This window comes from Lissotriton vulgaris, chromosome 1_1, assembly GCF_964263255.1.
Source record: "Lissotriton vulgaris chromosome 1_1, aLisVul1.2, whole genome shotgun sequence".
Taxonomy (NCBI): Eukaryota; Metazoa; Chordata; class Amphibia; order Caudata; family Salamandridae; genus Lissotriton; species Lissotriton vulgaris.
Genome location: NC_141685.1, coordinates 331,729,736 through 331,750,754, shown reverse-complemented (window position 1 = coordinate 331,750,754; position 21,019 = coordinate 331,729,736). Strand labels below are relative to the sequence as shown.

At 44.1% G+C, this 21,019-nt stretch overlaps 1 protein-coding gene across 1 annotated transcript in view; it reads left to right on the top strand.

The window, feature by feature from the left end:
* The window catches only part of PDZK1IP1 (PDZK1 interacting protein 1), an 83,382-nt gene extending 65,683 nt beyond the window's left edge, over nt 1–17,699 (top strand). The window contains exons 2-4 of the mRNA XM_086952394.1: nt 12,537–12,657; nt 14,658–14,759; nt 17,306–17,699. Coding sequence (XP_086808520.1) covers nt 12,537–12,657; nt 14,658–14,759; nt 17,306–17,378 — 296 coding nt within the window. The 3' untranslated portion in view covers nt 17,379–17,699. The remainder of the gene's footprint in view (nt 1–12,536; nt 12,658–14,657; nt 14,760–17,305) is intronic.
* Nucleotides 17,700–21,019: the final 3,320 nt, after the last annotated feature.

Sequence of the window (21,019 nt, the reverse complement as noted above, 5' to 3'; positions counted from 1 at the left end):
CCCATGGCCAGGCCCGGACTGGCGAGTCCGGGCACCGGGCAATCCCCCGGTCGGCTGGAGGGTTTTGGGGGCCGGTTTCCGAAAAAGGGGGCCGGTTTTTGTGTCTGGGGGCCGGTTTTGCCCCCGGCAGCGTGCGTCACTCACTTTATTCAGGCACGCACTCGCATAACTGACTCTATATAATGCATGCACTGCAGGCCTGCACGAACGAACGAACACTCTCTCCCCCCCCCCCCCCCAAGCGCCGCCACAAGCAAGCACTACAAGCCTAATTGTTGTATTCGAGTTGCAAGCAAGCAACCACCGGGTCCGAGTCCGACCGTAACCGTTACAGTAAACACGTGACATAATAAACAAATGGAGGAGGAGGGGGGAGGTGCCTGTGCGCAGCGCGCAGAATTCTCCTCCTTCCTGGAGTTCCCATATGTGCATTGACAATTTACTGTGCGTGACGAGAGGAGAGCAGTCCAGTCGGTGCGCACGGAGTCGGAGTCCCACCAGGCCCATAAATTAATTTTATTCGACAGTGGCTGGCTACTGGCAGTGGACTGGCTACTAGCGCCGGCGCCGCCTAGCCCGACCCCCCCCTGTGTCTGCCACAGTGCCTGTGCCACCGTCCGTGACCGACACTGACCAACAGCAGACACTGGACGGCAACCAGGCCTGAGTGAGGTGAGTGATAGTGAAAGTGAAAGTCAGTTTAATTTCTGCCCGGCCCCCGAAAAAGTAAAGAAGCAAGCAAGCAGCGCTGGCGCTGCGCTGCTTGCTTCTCCAGCGCAGCCAGCGCTATGTGAGTTGCTGTACCTGATTAAGTTATAACTCGGCTCAGCTCAGGCCTGTCTCGGCCCGAGTCGAGACTGAGGTTATAACTTATCAGGTACAGTCTCGTTGTCGCAGTCAGTTAGAACAAGGCTGGCTTGCCCTCCACGGGGAGCCTTTCCACCCCTACAACCAGCACCGCTCATTGGGTATTTATTACTGACGCTTGCTAGTAGTTCTATCTATTATGCACAGTGTGGGGCATTTGATCCTGAAAATAGTTCTGATAAATAGTGCAGAGTATCTCTTTCTGGTACCAGCTCTAAAGCACATTGCAGAGTATTTGATGCTGGTACTAGTTGTAATGCAGAGAGCAGGTATCCTATGCTGACTGTTGCTAGTTCTATCCAGCGTTGCAGGATATTTGATGCTGATTCTAGCGCAATGTACAGTAGTTCTAATGCACAGCTCAGGGTGTCTTTTGCTAATATTATCTCTGGTCTCAGTGTGGGGTTGCTTGCTGATGATAGACATAATAGATGTTCTAATACAGTATAGAGGTACTAATTGCGACCTACAAGCATGTAGACGGAAGAACGTTCCCTAGCTCAATATGGCCAACATAACCTAAGTAAGTGCATATTACTATTCTCAATTCAACATATATGTGTCTTGATGGTATGCACATCGTCATGGTAAGTGGATGTGTGTGTGTGTGTACCTTCTGCTGCTGCTCATGTTATACCTGTTCAGTGTGAAGAATGCTTGCAAGAATGTTGCCAGGGCTGTGATGGGCAGCAAGGGTTCCAGGAAATGTGTGAGTACCCTCAATTGCTACTGCCTGCTTGAAATGTATACTCTGTGTTCGAAAAGTGTTTTGCTCTCCTTATGCACCCTATTAAAAAAAAAGTGAATGTTCCTTTGTTCTTCACTTTGCTTATGCTGTGAGAAAGTCTGACGTCCCTGGTTGCTCCCTAAGAATGAACCTTATTCAATAACTACTGCATTAACCACTAAGCCTGCTTTCTAGACGGGCGGACTCCTTTCTGTAAAACCTCTCAACACCTTGTAGGGGTAATAAGTGCTATTTAAATCCAGTTCCAATACTCTTGAGTTCATGCTTAATGCCGCACCCTGAAGGCCTAAATGGTCATCCCTGTGTACTCCGGGTTAGTCATCCTTTGCAGGCAGGCATGCCTGGGGCCTAGTAGGACTGTGGTGGTTGGAGTGAATGAATTCTTGCCCTCTTCGTCATGCTACGTGCTGGACGGGGGCTGGTCTGTTACGCGCCGGACGGGGGCTGGTCTGCTACGCGCTGGACGGGGGCTGGTCTGCTACGCACCGGACGGGGGCTGGTCTTGCAAAATTTGCCAGGGCTGCTTTCAGTTCCCAGTCCGGCCCTGCCCATGGCTCGAGTCGGGGGTACACGCCGGTTCACTGTATCCCCTACTCTTTTCCCAGGGTGGACGCCATCCTCCCTGCCTGGTGTAATTTTCAGACACCGGGACATGTTCAGCATGTGACGTCATGAGGTCATTTGCATATTGCCCGTCCCCCCACTTTTTTTTTTATCGGACTTGTGCCCTGGTGTGGCAGTTGTACAGGCCGGAGTTCCCATTCGTGGGCGGTCCTGGGGCTTTATGGCTTCCAGACAGCGTGATCACTTGCTGGACGTGCCAGAGGCCACCGCTCAGCATTTTGGGCATGTTCCCAAGGCAACTGGGGCGTTTTCAGCATCATGGGTTTTCCGGTTAATTTGGTATATTTATAGGTGTGTTGGGCAGTACTGGTGCTGTGTTACCTGATGGAGGCGAGTGGCAAGGCACTTGAAAAGTCCCATAAGGTGGAGGCGGTGGGGGCGTTGGGCCCTCTTCCTTCTATGGCTGTTATTCAGCAGATGATACAGGCTGCTTTGGCTGCTGCATTCTAGGATAGGGAGACTGTTTCTCCTTCTAGGAAGTAGAGGGTGTATCCTGGTCCCTCGCATGAGTCTGATGGGCAGGAGAACATGCAGCTTAAAAGTATTTATGTGCAGGGTTCTGAATTGAAGGAGGTCCTTCAGCACATTTAGTCTAATATGTTGTTTTCTGAGGCGGGGGTATCTGAGGATGACACATATTTTTTCCCAGTATCAGAAGAAGGAACCAGAGTCCCTACCTATTTATTCTTTGGTCATGAGGGTTTTGGAATCTGAATGGAAGGATGTTGATAAGTATAGGTTTCCCTGTTTTTTGGCAAAACGCTATCCTTTGCTGGACTTTGCGGACAAATTCCCTTCTTCTGTGAACGTGTATTAATTGATGGCTGGGATGACTTCACAAGGTGCTAATATTTTGGATTATGCTTCTCTGGCAGACCATGTTGATAAGACATTTCACCCACCCTCGCTCTGATGTAGCAGCAGGTGCTGCTCTTATCTGACATTTCTTTTGATTTACTGGGCGTCTGCCTTGACGGCTGGCTCTTCTTTCCCTGCTCACCACCAGATGTGGTTACGTTCTTGGAAGGCATATTCGAATCAGAAGGGGTTGTTGATGAAAAATCCTTTCTCAGGGTCGAAGCTCTTCGGCCCTCCTTAAGAGGATATGGTTAAGAAGTATGCTGAGGATCGCAGACTTCTGGCTCTGGAATGGTCAGCTGTCCATGGTTCTTTGGTGCCCAGAGGGCTTTTAGTCCGGCTCGGCAGGGGAAGGCTAACCAGCCCTTTCGTGGCCGGTGGCGAGGCCAAGGTGCTCCTTGTACTGACAAGTCCTGGTTCCCCGCATCTTCTTCTGCCTTCCCTGCTGCATCAAAACCCTGACTGTATGGCTGCAAGCAAGGTCTATATGAGGGAATGCCTGTTTCTCTCTTCCAACAGGTGGAAGTGTTCCATTTTGGATTAGTGGGTCCTTCAGGTAGTGACAGAGGGGTTTCGCATTTTTTTCGGTGACAACCCTGACAGTTTTTGTGTTGCGCCTTCTCCACAGGATGGGTTGAGGCAGAGTGTACTCCTGGCCGCTGTTCGGACTCTCGTGGAAAAAGGGGCCGTAGTTCCGGTGTCCCCTGGTAAGGTGGTGCTCGGGGTTTATTCCATTCTTTTTCTGGTTGTAAAGCATACCAGCGACCTCAGGCCGGTATTGGGTCTGAAGTGGCTAAATATGTACATACCCCATGTCAGTTCAAGATGGTCTCTCTGCAGCTGATTCTTCCCTTGATCAATCAGGGTGATTTTCTGGCTTCCCTCGACCTGCAGGATACTTATCTTCATATCCCGGTCCATCTGGAGTCCCAAGGTTTTTTAAGCTGCTGTGTACTGGGTCGACATTACCAGTTTAAGGTATTGCCTTTTGGTCTTTGTTCCTCTCCCGGGTCTTTACTAAAGTCTTGGCCCACTAATTGGAGTACTGCATGGTAGAGGGTTAAGGATTTTCCTTATCTGGATGATCTTTTGATTTCTTCCTCGTCTTCTCCTAAGGCAGAGTTTCATGTCCAGGACGTTTGCCAGGTGCTGGGGGACCATGGGTTTCTGGTGAATCTGAACAAATCATGCCCCGTACCGACTCAGGATATCGCTTACATTGGAGCTTGCTTCATGACTCTGTTTGAGGAAGGGTTCCTGCCCCAGGACCGAAAATTTACACTGATGTCCGAGATTCGTATCTTGTTGTCCCTGTGAGCCGTTGGTTGAGGGTGTAGGGGTTAATGTCTGCTTCATTGATGGTTGTTCCTCTGGCCCACTTACATATGTACCCTGTGGTGAACCATATTTTGCCCCACTGGCTCCTGTGTGGTCAAGAACTTAGTTAGGGAGTGCCCTTGACTGCCCAGGTCAGGGTGGATCTGGGGTGGAGGTTGAATGAGTTTAATCTGTGCCAGGGTCGTCAGTTTCTGGTGGTTCCTTCTCGAGTGGTGACGACTGATGCAAGCCTGTTGGGTTGGGGTGCTACCCTGGGGGACTCTTCCATCCTGGGCAAATGGACCAGGGTTCTGATGTCCTGTTCTTCGAATTATAGGGAGCTGAAGGCAGTTCACTTGGGTCTCATGGCGTTTGCCGATCTGCTGTTGGGTCACACGTTTACAAGTCCAAACAGACACCCAGGTTGTCATGAACTACTTAAATAATCAGTGGGGCTGGAGTCCCTCAGTTATTCCAGCTAGGTAATTTGCTCTTTGGCGGAGATGGTGTTGGGGTCACTGTCTGCAATATACCTGCTGGGCAGAGAGAATGTAGTGGCGGACTGTCTCAAAAGGGTGTTTCCCAACATGAGTTTGCACTCACTGACCCCGGAGGCATTCCTGATGTTGCATGGGAGGTTAGTTCTCCGACTGTAGAATTATTTGCCTCTCTGGACTATGCCAAACTCCCATTATATCTGTGCGATTATGCCTTGCTTGGGTGCTTGGAAGGTGGATTTAATGTCCTTCCTGTGTCTCCTTAGGGTCTATTGTATGCATTTCCCCTGGTTCCCCTGATTCCGGCGTTTTTTCAGAAAATAAGGAGGGGTGGTGCTTTGGTGGTTCTGGGATTGCGCCGCCACCTGTGGTTTCCCCTATTTTTTGAGTTGCCGGTGCTGGGCTGGGTGATTCAGTTTCATCTACATCCCTTGGTGAGTTCCCTGTGTTAGATTCCACCTCAGAATGCCCACGACACTGCACGAACGACGTATGGCCCAATCTGCTACCCCTGCCCATATGCCGCTCACCGGATAGCACACGATGAGAAAGCAGATGAACACCGGGAGAGGGTGGGGGAAGGTGAAAAGGAAAACAAGGAAGAGAGACAAGGGAACCACTTCTACTTCTGTTGGACCTCCACGTGTCTGAACCTACGAAACAAGGCACAACATTACTACTCTGTACTAACATACATCACACCCCTCTCACCTTTTACCATGACCATGCCCTACCCATTACAACACCATTGACTTCCTTACCAGAGCTGTATGCAAAGGATGTCCTGTGGGGGCCGTGGTCCTTTCTTACATCAAAACCTTGCTCTCTGTTTAAATCCAGGAAGTCGAAACCAACCAAAAGCCCAACCCTTCACTTAGGAATCACTAGGGGGAAAAAGTAAAGTAATGACAGAAAAACCCCCTATTTCAGGTAAGAGGATTCATGAATCTCCAAAAACAGGGAAATTGGAAAAAACACGAACATAGGGGAGCGGAGCACCAAAGCACCTTCTATGCTCCGTTCTGAATACACAGACCCCGAAAGCGCCCAAATCGGCACAACAATGACGATTGATTGCAAAAGATGCGGAAGCTGGACACGCTGGTCAAACGCACAGCCGTGCGTTAACCCGGTAAGTTATGAAGCATCTCTCAAGCCCCGCAAAGTTGCAGTCCCCAACAAGTACAAGGCTCTGGCCCAGAAGTTAAAAATGTCACGAACAATCCACACGATGAAGTGCAGGTATACAAAAAGGTCCAAGGGAAAAGTAAGGGAGGAAGGAAGGAAAAACGAGGCAAAAAGGCACGGGGCAAGGAGCAGGGGAAGAAATAATCAAGAGTGCTTATGAGCCCAGAAGCACAAAAATCTCCAGAACCAAACTATAAAACACAGAGGAGCTGGAACCAAACCTAGAAAACATACCAAGCAAAAAGGAAGGGGTGTACACAGCTTAAATCCCCCTATCAGGTAAGTCATGTGATGGATACTGCATGGTCATAGAAAGCGGACTGGACACGAATCCTAACACCCCGGTTCCCTTTCCGGTGTTCCAATCGAGGAATCTTCAGGCTTGGCTCTTGAGCGGCAGTCTCTGATGCAGAGGGATTGTTCCAGGTGGTGGGCGGCTTCATTCAGCAGTCTCAGCATCCTTCTACCTTGAAGGCTTAATCATTGGACCAATTTTTCTGGTTGGTTTCTGTGCCATGGGTTGTCTGTTGAAGGGGTGGATCTTGTTCATGTTCTGGATTTTTTAACAGAAGGTTTTGATCTGGGGTTGGCCCATTCTACTCTCTAGGCACAATGGGCTGAGATTAAGGCATTCCCAGGTCCTCTTTTTGATGGTATTGAGCCTTTGGTGGCTCACTTGTTCAGGTCTGTGGCTTTACATGAGACCGCACTCATCGCAGCTACAGACGACATTCGAGCTCTGCTAGACAATGGAGACACAGTCACCCTCATCCTCCTCGACCTCTCCGCAGCCTTTGACACAGTTTGTCATAACACCTTAATACAACGCCTCAGAAACATCAGAATCCAAGGAAAAGCACTGGAATGGATCACCTCGTTCCTTGCCGGAAGAACTCAGAGAGTCCGCCTCCCACCATTCAAATCAGAAGCTACCGAAGTCATCTGCGGCGTACCACAAGGATCTTCACTCAGCCCCACCCTCTTCAACGTATACATGAGCCCCCTCGCGGCCATCGCACGCCAACACAACCTCAACATCATCTCCTACGCTGATGACACTCAACTGATATTATCACTCACCAAAGACCCTAACACCGCCAAAACCAACTTACATGAAGGAATGAAAGAAGTTGCCGAGTGGATGAAGCACAGCCGTCTAAAACTGAACTCAGACAAAACTGAAGTCCTTATCCTAGGTACCTCCACCTCCGCCTGGGATGACTCTTGGTGGCCAGAGGCCCTTGGAAAAGCACCCATCCCAACGGACCACGCACGGAACTTAGGTGTCATCCTGGACTCCTCACTCTCGATGAACAGACAAGTCAACGCCGTCTCATCATCTTGCTTCAATATTCTTCGCATGCTCAAAAAAACATTTCGCTGGATCCCCACCAAAACTAGAAAAACGGTCACCCACGCACTTGTCACGAGCCGCCTGGACTACGGAAACACCGTATACGCCGGTACCACCGCAAAACTCCAGAAAAAACTCCAACGCATCCAGAACGCCTCAGCCAGACTCATACTAGACATCCCGCGTAAAGACCACATCTCTGAACACCTGAAAAACCTCCACTGCCTCCCCGTTAACAAGAGGATTACTTTCCACCTCCTAACCCACGCACACAAAGCACTCTACGAACTTGGACCCGAATGCCTCAACTCACGACTTTCCTTCTACACCCCCTCCCGGCAGCTACGATCCTCCAACCAAGCCCTTGCAACTGTACCTCGAATCAACAAAACCACCATGGGAGGCAGATCCTTCTCCTACCTGGCTGCTAAAACCTGGAACTCACTTCCCACTCACCTTCGCCTCACTCAGAACCACCTAACATTCAGAAAGCAACTTAAAACCTGGATATTCGACAAGGAATTCCCCACCCTTCCTCAAGCGTCTTGAGACCCTCTGGGTATGTAACGCGCTATATAAATCACGTGACTTTGACTTTGACTTTGACTTTGACTACTTCTGTTCTGGGTTCTGTTGCTTCTTGAGGTTCTGTTTCAGTTACCATGTTGTGTGTTATTAAACATGATGTTGTTATCATTTTTATGCATTGTCTGTCTTCTGTTCTCCAGGAAGCCAATGTGACTTTGATTTCTGCTCATGTTTGAATTATTGTGGCGAGGAAGACGGACGAGGAGGTAATACCCTGGTTACTTACCAGTAATGTTCAATATTCTTAGTGCTAGCCCTCCTCGTCACAGTATAGTTTTCCATCCTTCCCGGCCCTTGTTTGGGGGCTTCATGTTTCTGTGACTTTGGTTGTAGGTCTTTTTTGTAGTTGATGCCTCTTTTTATCCCTTTTAGCACATTGGTTTATAGAGATGGTGGCCATATTGTACGGATGGGCGCCTAATAAGCTAATGTTTTAGTTGGAGTTTCAGTAGGAGGCTAAAGCTCATGTGTGAATTACTGTAGCAAGGAAGACTAGGACTCGGAGTAATAAAGATTACGGGTAAGTAATCCAGGCATTAGCTGAGTTGTCAACTGGAGTTTGATTCATGTACATATTAACTTTATAAACTAATTGATAATGCCGCCTGCTTTTCAGTTTTCACATTCTGAATTATTATTTGGCCCACGTTATCATTTTGAGAATATTTGTAGTCAGATATAGCCGACAAGAAATGTAAGTAAGTTAAATACTAGCTGCTGAGATCTATGCAAGACGAGTAGCTCACACTGTCACTGTAGGGCCAACACACCCTTTCTGCGGTCGATTTTTTAATAACTGTTACATTGTATTTTAATTGAAAACACACGCCACTGAAAAAGGCTATATAACTGTTTGTTTATTATGAAACTTTACAATATAGGCAATAACCTGACATACTGTTTGTGCAAACCATATGTTGAAGTCAATAGGCATTTAAGGCTGGCTTGTTATCACTCTGAATTAAAGCCTACAGATAGCTTTTTTTTTACATGGCACTCATAGATTACATTAGTAGGCAAGGGTTTTGGTGTTGGCTGCACCCTGTGACACATCATGAGTGTAGAACATTTGCACTGTAAACATCCTTATTAAGTCCTTTTAGGAGAGATACTATTTCGCTTTGCCAATTTTAACTTTGTATACATTTGCAATTTAATGACTGTATGCTTGATGGGTGCCTTGTGGGAAAGCATACACTTAGGACAGCAGGTCTGAGTTGGTTATGGTGACAAGCCTAAGATAAGAGCTATATGCTTGATTGTTGTGCAGTGAAATGTTATACCTGTGCCATAAGTTTGACCTGTTTATTATGAAAAGGTATTGCAAAGGCAGTGGGCCTGGCTTATTTACTGCGAAAAGAATATGGTAAAGCCAGTAGGCTTTTAATAGTGGATTGTTGTCACCATAGAAAGGTATTTGGTTACGTGTAAATCTCACAGCTTCTGCACACATCTGTGGGCCTGGATTGTATATAGTGCCAATCCATTGGTACAGGCCAGAGCCCTTATCAGTTCACTGGGCAGGGTTATGTCAGATTCCTTAGGTGTAATCTCTGTATAATGAAATTTTATGACAAAGCAAATAGGCCTTACTTATTGTGAAAAATATGTGTTTTAAGGTAAGTAGCTTTTATTGGTGGATTGTTATTACACTGTGCTAAAGTGTGTAGGCAGACATTTTCTTACATGAAATCTTGCAGATTACTGTAGGAGGCACGGGTTTTGGTACTGGTTACCCACCTGAACAAACCATGGGATAGGGGATTTGCACTATTTTTATCCTTATTAGGCTCTATGAGCAGGGATTTTTAAATTGTTTTGACAACTGTATATTGTACATATTTGTCATTTTATTGAGGTATACCTAATGGTTACCTTATCAGAAGGTTTCTGAACAAACACGGTAGATATGAGGTGGTTATGGTGACAAACCAATGATTAAGGTTATAGGCCCAATTGTTTCGAATGAAAAGTTATGATGAACGCAGTCTGCCAGCATATTGATTGTGAAAAGCCTAAACTAAAGTCAATAGTTACAGGTAGGTTGTTATTACGCTGTACTAAAGCCTACAAAAGGTTTTTTGTCACATTGAATCTCACAGTTTACCATAGTAGGCAAGACTTTTGGTGCTTTTTACCCTCTGATAAACCATGACTATAGAAGATTTGTACTATCAGAATCCTGATTAGGTGTCTTATGAAAGATAGTATTGTGCTACGCCAACAGTAATGTTCTAGTCACTTTATTACTGCATGCCTGATGTTTGCCTTGTGTGGAAAGCTAATGCTCAGTACAGTGTAGAGGTCTCAGTTGGCTATGGCTATAAGCCATCAATAACAGCTATGATTGGTTCACTAGGAAAAAATGTTGCCATTGGTCTTATTTTTTATGGATCTGGTACACACAGTACCGGACACTTGCTTTTTTGCGGTCTACAATACCAATTCTAGTGCCACAGCAGGGTGGATAAACCCCATTTTTGACATTCAACAATATATTTTTTCAGTTGGATGTCCGGAGATTATTCTGAATGCCGTTACTGTAATGCCTGTGGATGTTACCATATGCTATATCGTCTATTTTTATTAGAGGTCGACAATTTGCTGATCCATACCTGCATGCGTCTCAGATGATGACCGCTGTCGCGTGTATGAAATTCATCTTATGGCATTATCTTTGATTATATCTTTGCTCTAAAGAAGTCCATTGCCATGGATGAAATGTGTTGGCTGTTTCTGCCGTAAAAATTGGTGACGTATATATTTTTTACAAGAATGATAAGAATAGAAAAGAAGAATTGCATAAACCTTGGAACTCAATTTGGAAATTTGTTCATATTGTTATTACTTGTGGTGCACCTTTACTGTGTTTCAATTTGAAATGTCCTTGTTCTAAGGCTGCATCTTGGCAGCAGGTGCTGATATTGTGTGCACACACGGACCTGAATTTTCCTACTAGGAAGTGTTCAGGGATACGGCATTGGTGTGGTGAGCTATGGCTTGCTGCCTTTTTAGTGTTTTTTTTATTATGTACACAGACCCGAATTTTCCTACTAGGAAGTGTTCAGGGATACAGCATAGGTGTGGCGAGCTATGGTTTGCTGCCTTTTTAGTTTTTTCTTTTATTTTGTTATGTAGATTTGTAGAGCGCATCAATATCCGGAAGGGTATTGTAGTGCTGAAAAGTTAAGAGCAACACATTAGGTTTTGCATATTGATTGTGGAACGCATCTGTCAAAATCAACAGGCATTTAAAGGTGGATTGGGATTTCCTAGTACTAAAGCCACAGATAGGTATTTTGTTACACACAATGTCAAATTACCTTTTGTAGGAAATATTTTGGTGTTGGTTACTGCCTCTGACAAACCTGAGAGGATGAAGAGTTGCACTGTAAAAATTCTTGCTAGAATCTCTTCTTCCATGTGTGCAGGATCATGTAATAAACAAAATAAATTAAACAGTACATGTATCCAAATATTTATCCACAACTATATAAATAGGCCCTTTTGGGTCCACTCAGTTCTACCGTTGGTCTGTCTGAGTGTCATTTACACACTACTTCAATCCATGACATTGAACCGCATGGGGTAATGGTTCAGTCTGCAGCAGTCTTTGGCTCTTATGCCCTGTGAACGATGGCATTTTTGTCAACTATGTACATCCACCTGAAAGTTAGTGTGCTTCAATATCAGGGCTGGTTTCGGTCCTTTAGTTTTGAATTTTCACCTTTTGCAGTTTCCCTATTATTTTTTTATTTCGCCTCTTTTTATGTTAATGTTTATTTAGAGGGCACTAAACCTCTTCAGTCACTGTAAATGGGTTACTTATGCCCATTTCACGTGCAGATTCCACGTGGCCACGTCTTACAAACCAGTAGATCATTATTGAATGCTATTGTCCATAGTGTATCATTGCTTTACCACTCCAAGATAGCAAATACGTTGGTTCTAAATGTGGTGGCAATGCTTGAACCTTAAAACAAAAACGGACTATATACTATACCTTTGTAAGATGGGCACCCGTTGCTATGTTAACATTGCAAACATTCCACCGTGTTTAGGAGGCAGCATGTTTCATTTTTTCTACTTATATTATTTTAGTTTACCTTTCATATGTTTTAGAGTTTGTGTGCATTTTGATTTTGGTTATGTCATATAGTGACTGGAAGGATTTATCAGTGGATTGATGAATGGATACATGAGTGCAAATTTGAGCAATATAGTGCCTTTGTAATGATTTATTGCGTGTCTACACCTATCAGTGACACAAATGGCACTTTTATTCATAGGCCAGACCTACTGGCATTGCCAATGCTTGTTATATATGTCCTTGTATTAAAGGTCTTTTTTGTTCTAATAATGAGCATGTTCTGAATTAAATGTTCTTTGTCCTATATATTTTATAATTTACCTTACCCATATTTCAGATATTCACGTAATTTTCATTACACGACTGATTTGCATGACGTACAACTGCCCCCCTTTCTTTCCTTAGGGACGGGTGCCTACGTAAGGACCTTCCCGCAGTGGCTGACGGGGATCATTGCTGTGTCCGTGTTCCTCTTTCTTGTACTCATCGTCTTTGTGATAAACAGGATCTGGTGTGGGAAGAGCCAGTAAGTAGTTGACTTCTTTTTGTTTTATCTCAGCACTAAGCAGTGAAATATTTGTGGCCCTCCAGTTTAGAAATTATTGCTCATCTGCAGAAGAACCACCCACAGGAGACACTTTACACCCATTAGTGACATGTATGGCTACTTTTAAATATACTACCAACAAGTATTTCCAAAGCAAATATGTAGTATGTTTACTAAATTCCATCTGTAGGTTTAAATCTGAGCCAATTCTGTGATGAGTAACTTTAGTTAAAAGTTCACTTGTTGGCCTAATTAAGTTTAACTCAGATTCAGAAAAAGCTTTCAACTAAGATACTGTTTATCTCCCCCTGCTTTTTATGTCATTCTCTATTTAGAATGTGTTAGCTGTAGGGAGTCAGTATTGGTTCACTGAGTTGTCTATCAATGACTCATTGTTGGAGAGCAACAGTGCTCTACCAAAGAGCTTTACCGATTCTTTAAACCTCTCCCAGATAGGTAGATGAGCAAGTTGTCCAACAAATAGAACTATTCTGTGCACGTTGTTGCCAAATAAGAAGGATGTCTAGGTTTTGGTAAATATGTGTGTGATGTACTATCTATTGTGTTCTATATGTCTGGCATCTTTGTGGAGTGGATGTATTTAAGAATACTGGCTACAAAAATATCCTGGTACAAGATTTTTATAGCAAAAATATCGACAAACCAAATATTTTGGGTCCAAAGACATATTCATTAGAGTAGATTTCCTAAAGTTAACACCTCATTTACTTATCTGAGAGTCCTGTATATTGTCAAGCTCTTTATATGGGGAGGTAAGTATAACATACTTACACTTACCTATATTTATATAAACCTTGTTAATAATTTGATCAGAAGCATTTTTGATATGAGATTTCTGTAGCACAACATTGAAAACGTCAAAAATTCTGTTAACACATGTGAGTCTTGGCTAGTGAGTTTGAATTATGGGCGTATTTGTGGTTGGTGCATCTGCCTTGTGTGTTGACTTGAAGTTACATAGTGTAATTTTTTTCTGTTTCCTTGTGTTTTGGAGCTGTGTTATAGTGTCTACTGCAATCAATTGCTAAGAGGTAGGGCATCATGCTGCCTGCTAATGAGTTCGGTTGTATTGTTTGCCTGGCGTTTCTTGTTAGAAGTTTTGTTGGTGGACTGTGATCACCAAATATGCATACCTCACCTGTACTGAGTGACTACTACATGATGTATACTGCTCCAAACTACCTTGCACAAAGTTTCTCCCAAGCGACGTTTGCTCGATATAAATACTGCTGCATGCATATATACAGAAATCGGATGTTTTATGAGGAGATCCACATAATTCGCTGGGTAATATTTTATGTTTGTGGTCTTATAAATGTCATTCATTTCTCCATTAGAGGAAGACAATCCGCAACTCGAGTCAGGACCACTGGATTTATGCGGAAATGCAGGGCTAAATTATGTAGCAGGGTTAACATACTTATGCAGTATAATGCACCACAGTCAGTAGCAGAAAGTTCTCGATATTTTGCCATTTTATACTGACGGGTCTAAATTGCACCTCTGTATATCAGTTGATCACCTAAATACTGCAATCTTCAACTCCAGTGTTATTAGTTGACCTTTGCAAAGGGTCTACTACCCTTGCACACAGCCACCCCTTGATGCTGGTTTTGGTACCGTTTGATCAGTTTGAAGTAGAACATGTGTTGTGAATCCTGCTAGTTACGCAGAACAAGATAGATTATGTGGCATAATTATGCTGAAAACGCTGCAGCCGTGGAATCACATAATTCCAGGAGCTCTGATTGTACATAAAGCTGCTAAATCAAAGACGGCCATAGAAACAGATTGCTGTTGCTGTAAAAAGGTTTTATTGGAGTATTTTTTGAAGGCTTAAAATAACCTCAATGTATTTATGATGAGTCATCTGTAAGATCTGAGTTCACCTTTCAGATGCCAATACACCCATTTGTAAACATCATCTGTACCTGTATTTCCCACTTTGTCTTCATTAGAGCGAATGAGCTTCCAGTGATGTTCGAAAGAAAGACCACAGGAAACGATGAAGTGATGTCCAATGGCACCGAAGGACGATACTCAACGATTGTTCAATTCAGGTTTGTGCTTAAGTTGGTGAACTGAGAGCTTGATTCACAAAGGGCTTTGGCACATGTGGCGGAGGTTCCGCTATTGTGGGGGAATCTACGCAGTCAGAATTCTCATAGCGGAGATCCGCCCCAAATGTGGGACTCGACCATGACTGGGGCAGGGCCTGCTTTAGCCCTGGTGGTGTCCGGTGTGACAATCATTCTTGGCGCCCCAACACCCCATGACCACCTCCTCAGCTTCTCTGACTTCCACCAGGCAAATGTGCCCCCATCTCTCCAATCATAAGTTAATGCTAAACAGAGAACCCCCCTTGAGGTCAGCGCCCCTCTACAGGCCAGTGCGCAGTTCGACTGCACCAGTGGCACAGCCCTAAAGCTGCCGGTGTCTGTGGGACCTCTGCCACAAGTGTGGAAGCCCTTGTGAATAAGGCCCTGAGTTTCAAACAAGGGTGACTAGTTATATGGTAACCTCATGGGTGCTGGTGACAAGCTCAGCTCGTCATGAGGCACAGTGGAGCTGCGCTGAGCTCGTCACGGCCGTTGGAACGTTCGCACGCGGGGGTAATTACCCCGCTGTGCTGAACGCTTTAAAAACGGGTGTGGCCGTGATGAGCTCAGCTGGTCATGAGTGCAGCTCCGCTGTGCCTCATGAGGAGCTGAGCTCGTCACCAGCACGGCGACGCCGCTCGTGGCCTCCCTCCCCCCCACACAGCAGGGGGAAACACCCCGCAGCGACGGGGTTAAGGACTCATGAGGGGGAGATCTCTGTGCAGTTTAGTGTCACTGCTGGTTGAGTGAATAGATAGATGGGAACATGACTGCATGGGTCCATGTCTCTGACAGAATTATAAAGTGACACACCAATATTTAGGAAATCAGTTATAGACAATTGGGTTGCTAGACATTATAGAATGGATGGATGGATGGATGGACTGATGAAAGAATGGACTGTCCAAAGCTGGAATGGCAACTGTCTAGCAAAGAGCGCACATGGACAGAACAGAACAAGGCAAACAATTAATGCGGGCTAGTCAGTGTCTGAATCATACTTGCAACAGCCAAAAGCAGATTGAGGATTTGACCTTTTCCTATCTCTTTATAGATCATAAAACCTTATGGCAAACAATTATAGCCACCTCTTGTCAGATATAATTAAAACAAGAAATGTGTTACAAAGGCATGCTGAAACAGATGTGCCTGTCGGCTTCAGAAAAGAAGATTAATAAGAAGAGAATTAGGGGTGGAGGTAAAGCAAGAGAACTCATACTAAGTGGCATGAGGTAAAGTGCTATAACACAGCCACCATGAAGAAAATCAAATTGCCCCAATCCCATATGGCTATGACGATGAGCAGAAAGAACATTTTGTGAAGGACCGATTCATTTGTAACAGAAGGCCACACCCCAAGATCAGGGTGGTTGTTCTGGGTGGGTCCATTTACTAGACCTTCTCCAACCTTGTCTGGGTCTCCACCAAGACAGTGGAAACCAGAGTTTTTTCAAAATGTAAACTTTTCTCTCACTTATAAATAGGGGTGGGAGAAATTCATGGAGTTTGCATTCACATACTTACACAAAATTTCAGGAACCTGCCATGAAATTACACAGTTACGTAAAATAAAAAAATCTTTTATTTAGTGCTATATTTTAGTGTGAAATACGTCCCTGCATCAACGTTTGATGAACATATGTATTTTGTACTATAAAATACTGTGAAAAACACAACTGCCTTGCACAACACCCCCTGCTCCCTGGTGGTTTGCGTTGTTCCTCTGCGCCTGCACTATAACTTTGCTGTGAACAGCGGTGTAATTATTTGATGTTGTGTAATGACATAATTTCAGGATTATCAAAATTATCGAAATTTCAGGCCTTCCTCCAGCATCATTTACATTTTGCATGGACCTACATAACCTCTTAGTGGAACATGTCTTTTTCAATTGATGCCTACCCATTTACAATTTTAGATGAGATCATGGGCATGAGTAAAGAGATTGAATTGGTTATGTGAGCTATATGACAATCGACTACATGGACACTTTTCAAGTTTGAGTGTTGTAACTTATTTTTACTTTGAATACACAGATTAAATGCACTAAAAAGTTAGACATGTCTATCAGGACACAAACTCCCATATCACATTTTAACTGCAAATTACACTAAAAGGCAATTACTTCATAAACCTGCTCTTCTTGTTGCCATCACCATTTAGACAGGTAGAAGTAAAAGCCTGCCTGTATCTTTACAGTGCCTGTCTGGTGACGTCAAAGAGGAAACACTTAATTTGATCATGTGAGAAATGGAGGGAAGAACACGGAAGAGAGCATGATCATTCCATATGCCACTACTCTCCAAAACCCACATAGTTATCATTTACCTACTGCACCTTTTTTGTAATAACTCTAGGCTCGCTTAAAGGAAAGACTGTTGAAGTACAGATACAGAAGGAGATGTTTGTGAACGACCCCCACTTTTAATGATTCATAAACATGTATTTTTCCTTTGGGTTAGTAAGTGTTGTGGTCTGCATACTGACCTGATCTCATGTCATTCCAGATCCAAAGAGCACGAAAATGCATATGAAAATGAGGTTGAACCAGAGGCTGCAGTCATTACAACACCCATGTGAACCCCCATTCACCCTTCACATACTGTGGACCTGAGTACCAGCAAATTCTCTTGCAAGATGGAATAGCGATGCTTAGAAGCAACATCCAGATCTGTCATATTATTGACATGTATTATTTCAATATTATCCATATTGAAACTATGAGTGTTCTTATACGTGTGTACATTTAAGATGAAAATGATCAATTCATGGTATTGAATTTGCGAGTATACATTTCCGCTTTTCTGGAATGTGGCCTACTGCTTTGTTACAAAATCAGCTTTGTGTGGAATGTTTATTTTCTGCCTTTACAGAAATAAAGTTTATAGACATTTTTTGAAACTGATTTGCTTTCTATACTGAGCTAATGCTTCACTGTCATGATGTAAAATATTGTACATCCTCATGATGGAAAATATTGGTCTTCCTCAGGGAAGTTTGTATTGTATTGTCAGATATGACTATCTTGCATCAGATTAACGCAGTCCTCCGCTCAGCAGGAACACTGGGGCATATTATCAAGGGGGTTTATCTCCGCTTTTTTGGCTTTAAAAGCCAAGAAAGCGGAGATAAAATTATCTCCCTATTACCTAACTGTCGCTAACACCATAGCTAGTAGGAGAATACGATGATCTTGGGCCCCGCTTTGCATGTCAGTGATATTTATCACTAATGACATGCAAAGTGGGCGTGCCAAGATGTTAGTGACTGGAAACAGTCGCTAACATCGCTATCTCCTATTACCAACTTTTGGAGATATTCGCGCTAAGCGCGAACATCTCCAAAAGCTAACACCTGCCCAGGATCAGTTCTTAGCCATGTTATCAAATGGGAGGTGGATAACATGGCTAAAAGCATTAGCTCGATAATGCCTGAATATCGCTGATTTTTCAGCGATATTCATGCATTATTGCCGATTTTTATCGCATTTGCGATAAACCTTGGTAATACCAAGGTTTATCTGCGATAAAAATCGCAGCAGCTCGATGATAATTTTTTCTCGCTAACCAAGCAGTAGCGATAATTATCGCTATTGCTTGGTAATATGCCCAAAGGTTCTCTGCATTGACCACAACAGAAGTAGTTACCAAGTATCGCCATGCGAAAGGAGCAAATCATCAAAGCTGTTCTTCATTCTCATTGACCTCACTCACATGATTATACAACTGTGATTTTTGCTGCTCTTCAACATACATCTTCCCAAGCCTCAGATTCACATTCCAGTAGATAATATACAAATATTGTTATGTTTTTAGCACTTATAGAGCACACTTTCGATGATAAATTGGCAGAAGCAAGCTAGCTGCTTGGATTACAGAATTTACTGAGGCCTGCTGAATTACATGCTGGAAAGCATAACTATCTAAACTTGTTTGCTAAAGAATAGATTGCAAAGAAATATCATGAGCAGGACTAGTACATCACAAGAAATCTAGGGACTCATTTATGAGGCTGTGTGTCACTTTTACGCCGCCGGTGCGTCGTTTTTTGTGACGCACCAGTGGTGTAAAAAATGCGCCTTGTTTAGCCATATTTACAAAGTGACACATCTAGGTAGATGCGTCACTTTGTAAATTCTTGCACCACATTATACCTGCGCCAGACGCAAGAAAGGGTTGTAGAAGTGATGCAGTGAAATTTATGAGATTTCACTGCGTCACTTCTAGGACCCAAATGCGTCAATCTCTTACGCCTGCCTCACAGCAGGCGTAAGACTGACGCAGGCCCTTTCACATGGGGCTTGCCCCATGTGAAAGGACACATTGCTGGAGTTGCGTCACTTTTGTGACACACTCCTGCAATGCGTCACTTTTGCGCCATACAGATACGTCAGAAATACTGACGTATCTGTAGCTCCCTGCGACATGATGCGTCATATTATAAATATGACGCATCAATCATGTCGTAAGGAGGGCGCACTTAGAAGTGACGCATCGCTGCTTTCATGCAGCGATGCATGAAAATCATGGTGTGAAAATCATAAAATAACATAGAGTGTATTTAAGTGGAAATGGGTTTTGTCGGATTTAAAAATGAAATTAATGTTGAAATTTCAATAGTAAGATATTTATAGAAAGTAAAGGTTTGTTAAGTCAGTATTTTTGCACACATGTAATTAGAAAAATCTTTACAATCTATGGGCCTGATCTAGTCTAGGGCCTGAAAGTAAACTTAGTTGTGCATCATCCAAGGGTACAAGGTGCAAATTAATGCATTTACTCTCACATATGAAAAGTTAAAATTGAGCAGATATATGGCAACTTTACAAATACCAAGTCCCAGAACTTTGAACCTCTCATTAGACCAGGAGACCCAGGTACACTGACAGCTAATATCCTCAAGCAGTTCAAAAAGATTACGTTAGAAGAGTTTATTAATCTACTATCCTCTGCTAAATCTGGCTCGCCTTGCGACCTCTGCCCCCCCCCCCCCCAGAATACAGCCCTTCTAGCCCCTAGCTGTGCTTCTGAAATGTAAAAATGTTTAACTACTCAATTCAATCAGGCATAATCCCCATCCCATGGAAGGAAGCTTATGTACGATCTATATGGAAAAAAAAACAACCACAGGCCCTCAGGTACTCGGTAATTACCGTCCAATATTTTTACTACCCCTGCTGGGTAAACAATTGGAAACTTCAATCAACAGGCAGCTAAGCTCATATCTTGAGACTAATAACCTCCTGGATCCATCACAATCAGGGTTTCGTCCCGGCTTTAGCGCTGAGACCGCTATCCTGGCAGTGACTGACTCCCTGAGGCAGGTAGTGGACGCCGGAAGATCAATAGTCCTGATCCTCCTGGACCTCTCCGTGGCATTTGATACCATCTCGCACTCAAAGCTCGTGGAGAGACTCCATGCCTGTGGTATTCAGGGCACAGCCCCAAAATGGCTGCAGAACTTTTTGACTGACAGATATCAAACGATAAAGTTAGGACCTTATTTCTCGAAGAAAACTTGCTTGGACAAGGGCGTACCCCAGGGCTCCTGCCTGAGTCCAACACTATTTAATGTTTATATAGCCCCTTTGGCTAAAATTGTAAAACCATTTGGGTTTGAGATAATTTCATACACTGACGACACTCCGCTTATTTTTACAATTGGTTCCAATGTAGAATCTGAGAAAATCCGTTTCTTGGCAGGCATGCTCACCATCTCGAACTGGATGACTGAGAACTGTCTCCAGTTGAACCCAAGTAAGACCGAGGTTATGCTAATGGGGAAAGCATCAACCATCTGGGCGGATGACTGGTGGCCATCCCAGCTGGGAACTGCCCCCACTCCAAAACAGTCTGTGAAAAACCTGGGAATAAAACTAGATCATTCTTCATCTATGAAATATCATATTGCAGCTATCACCTGCTCCTGCTACTATAGCTTGCGTCTTCTACGCAAGATTCTGCCCTATCTGCCTATCAAACATCGCAGAGCCATGGTCCAGGCTATCGTGATCAGTCGCCTGGACTACGGAAATGCACTGTTGGCTGAAGTAGGAAAGACGCTGCTCGACAAACTGCAGGTGATCCAAAATACTGCAGCAAGAGTGATTCTGAATCGCCCGGCATGCTCTCCATCAGGCCCTTTGCTGAGAGAGCTTCACTGGCTCCCAGTAAGGAAGCAATCTAACTTTAAAATCTGCTGACTCATCTACAATGCGTTAA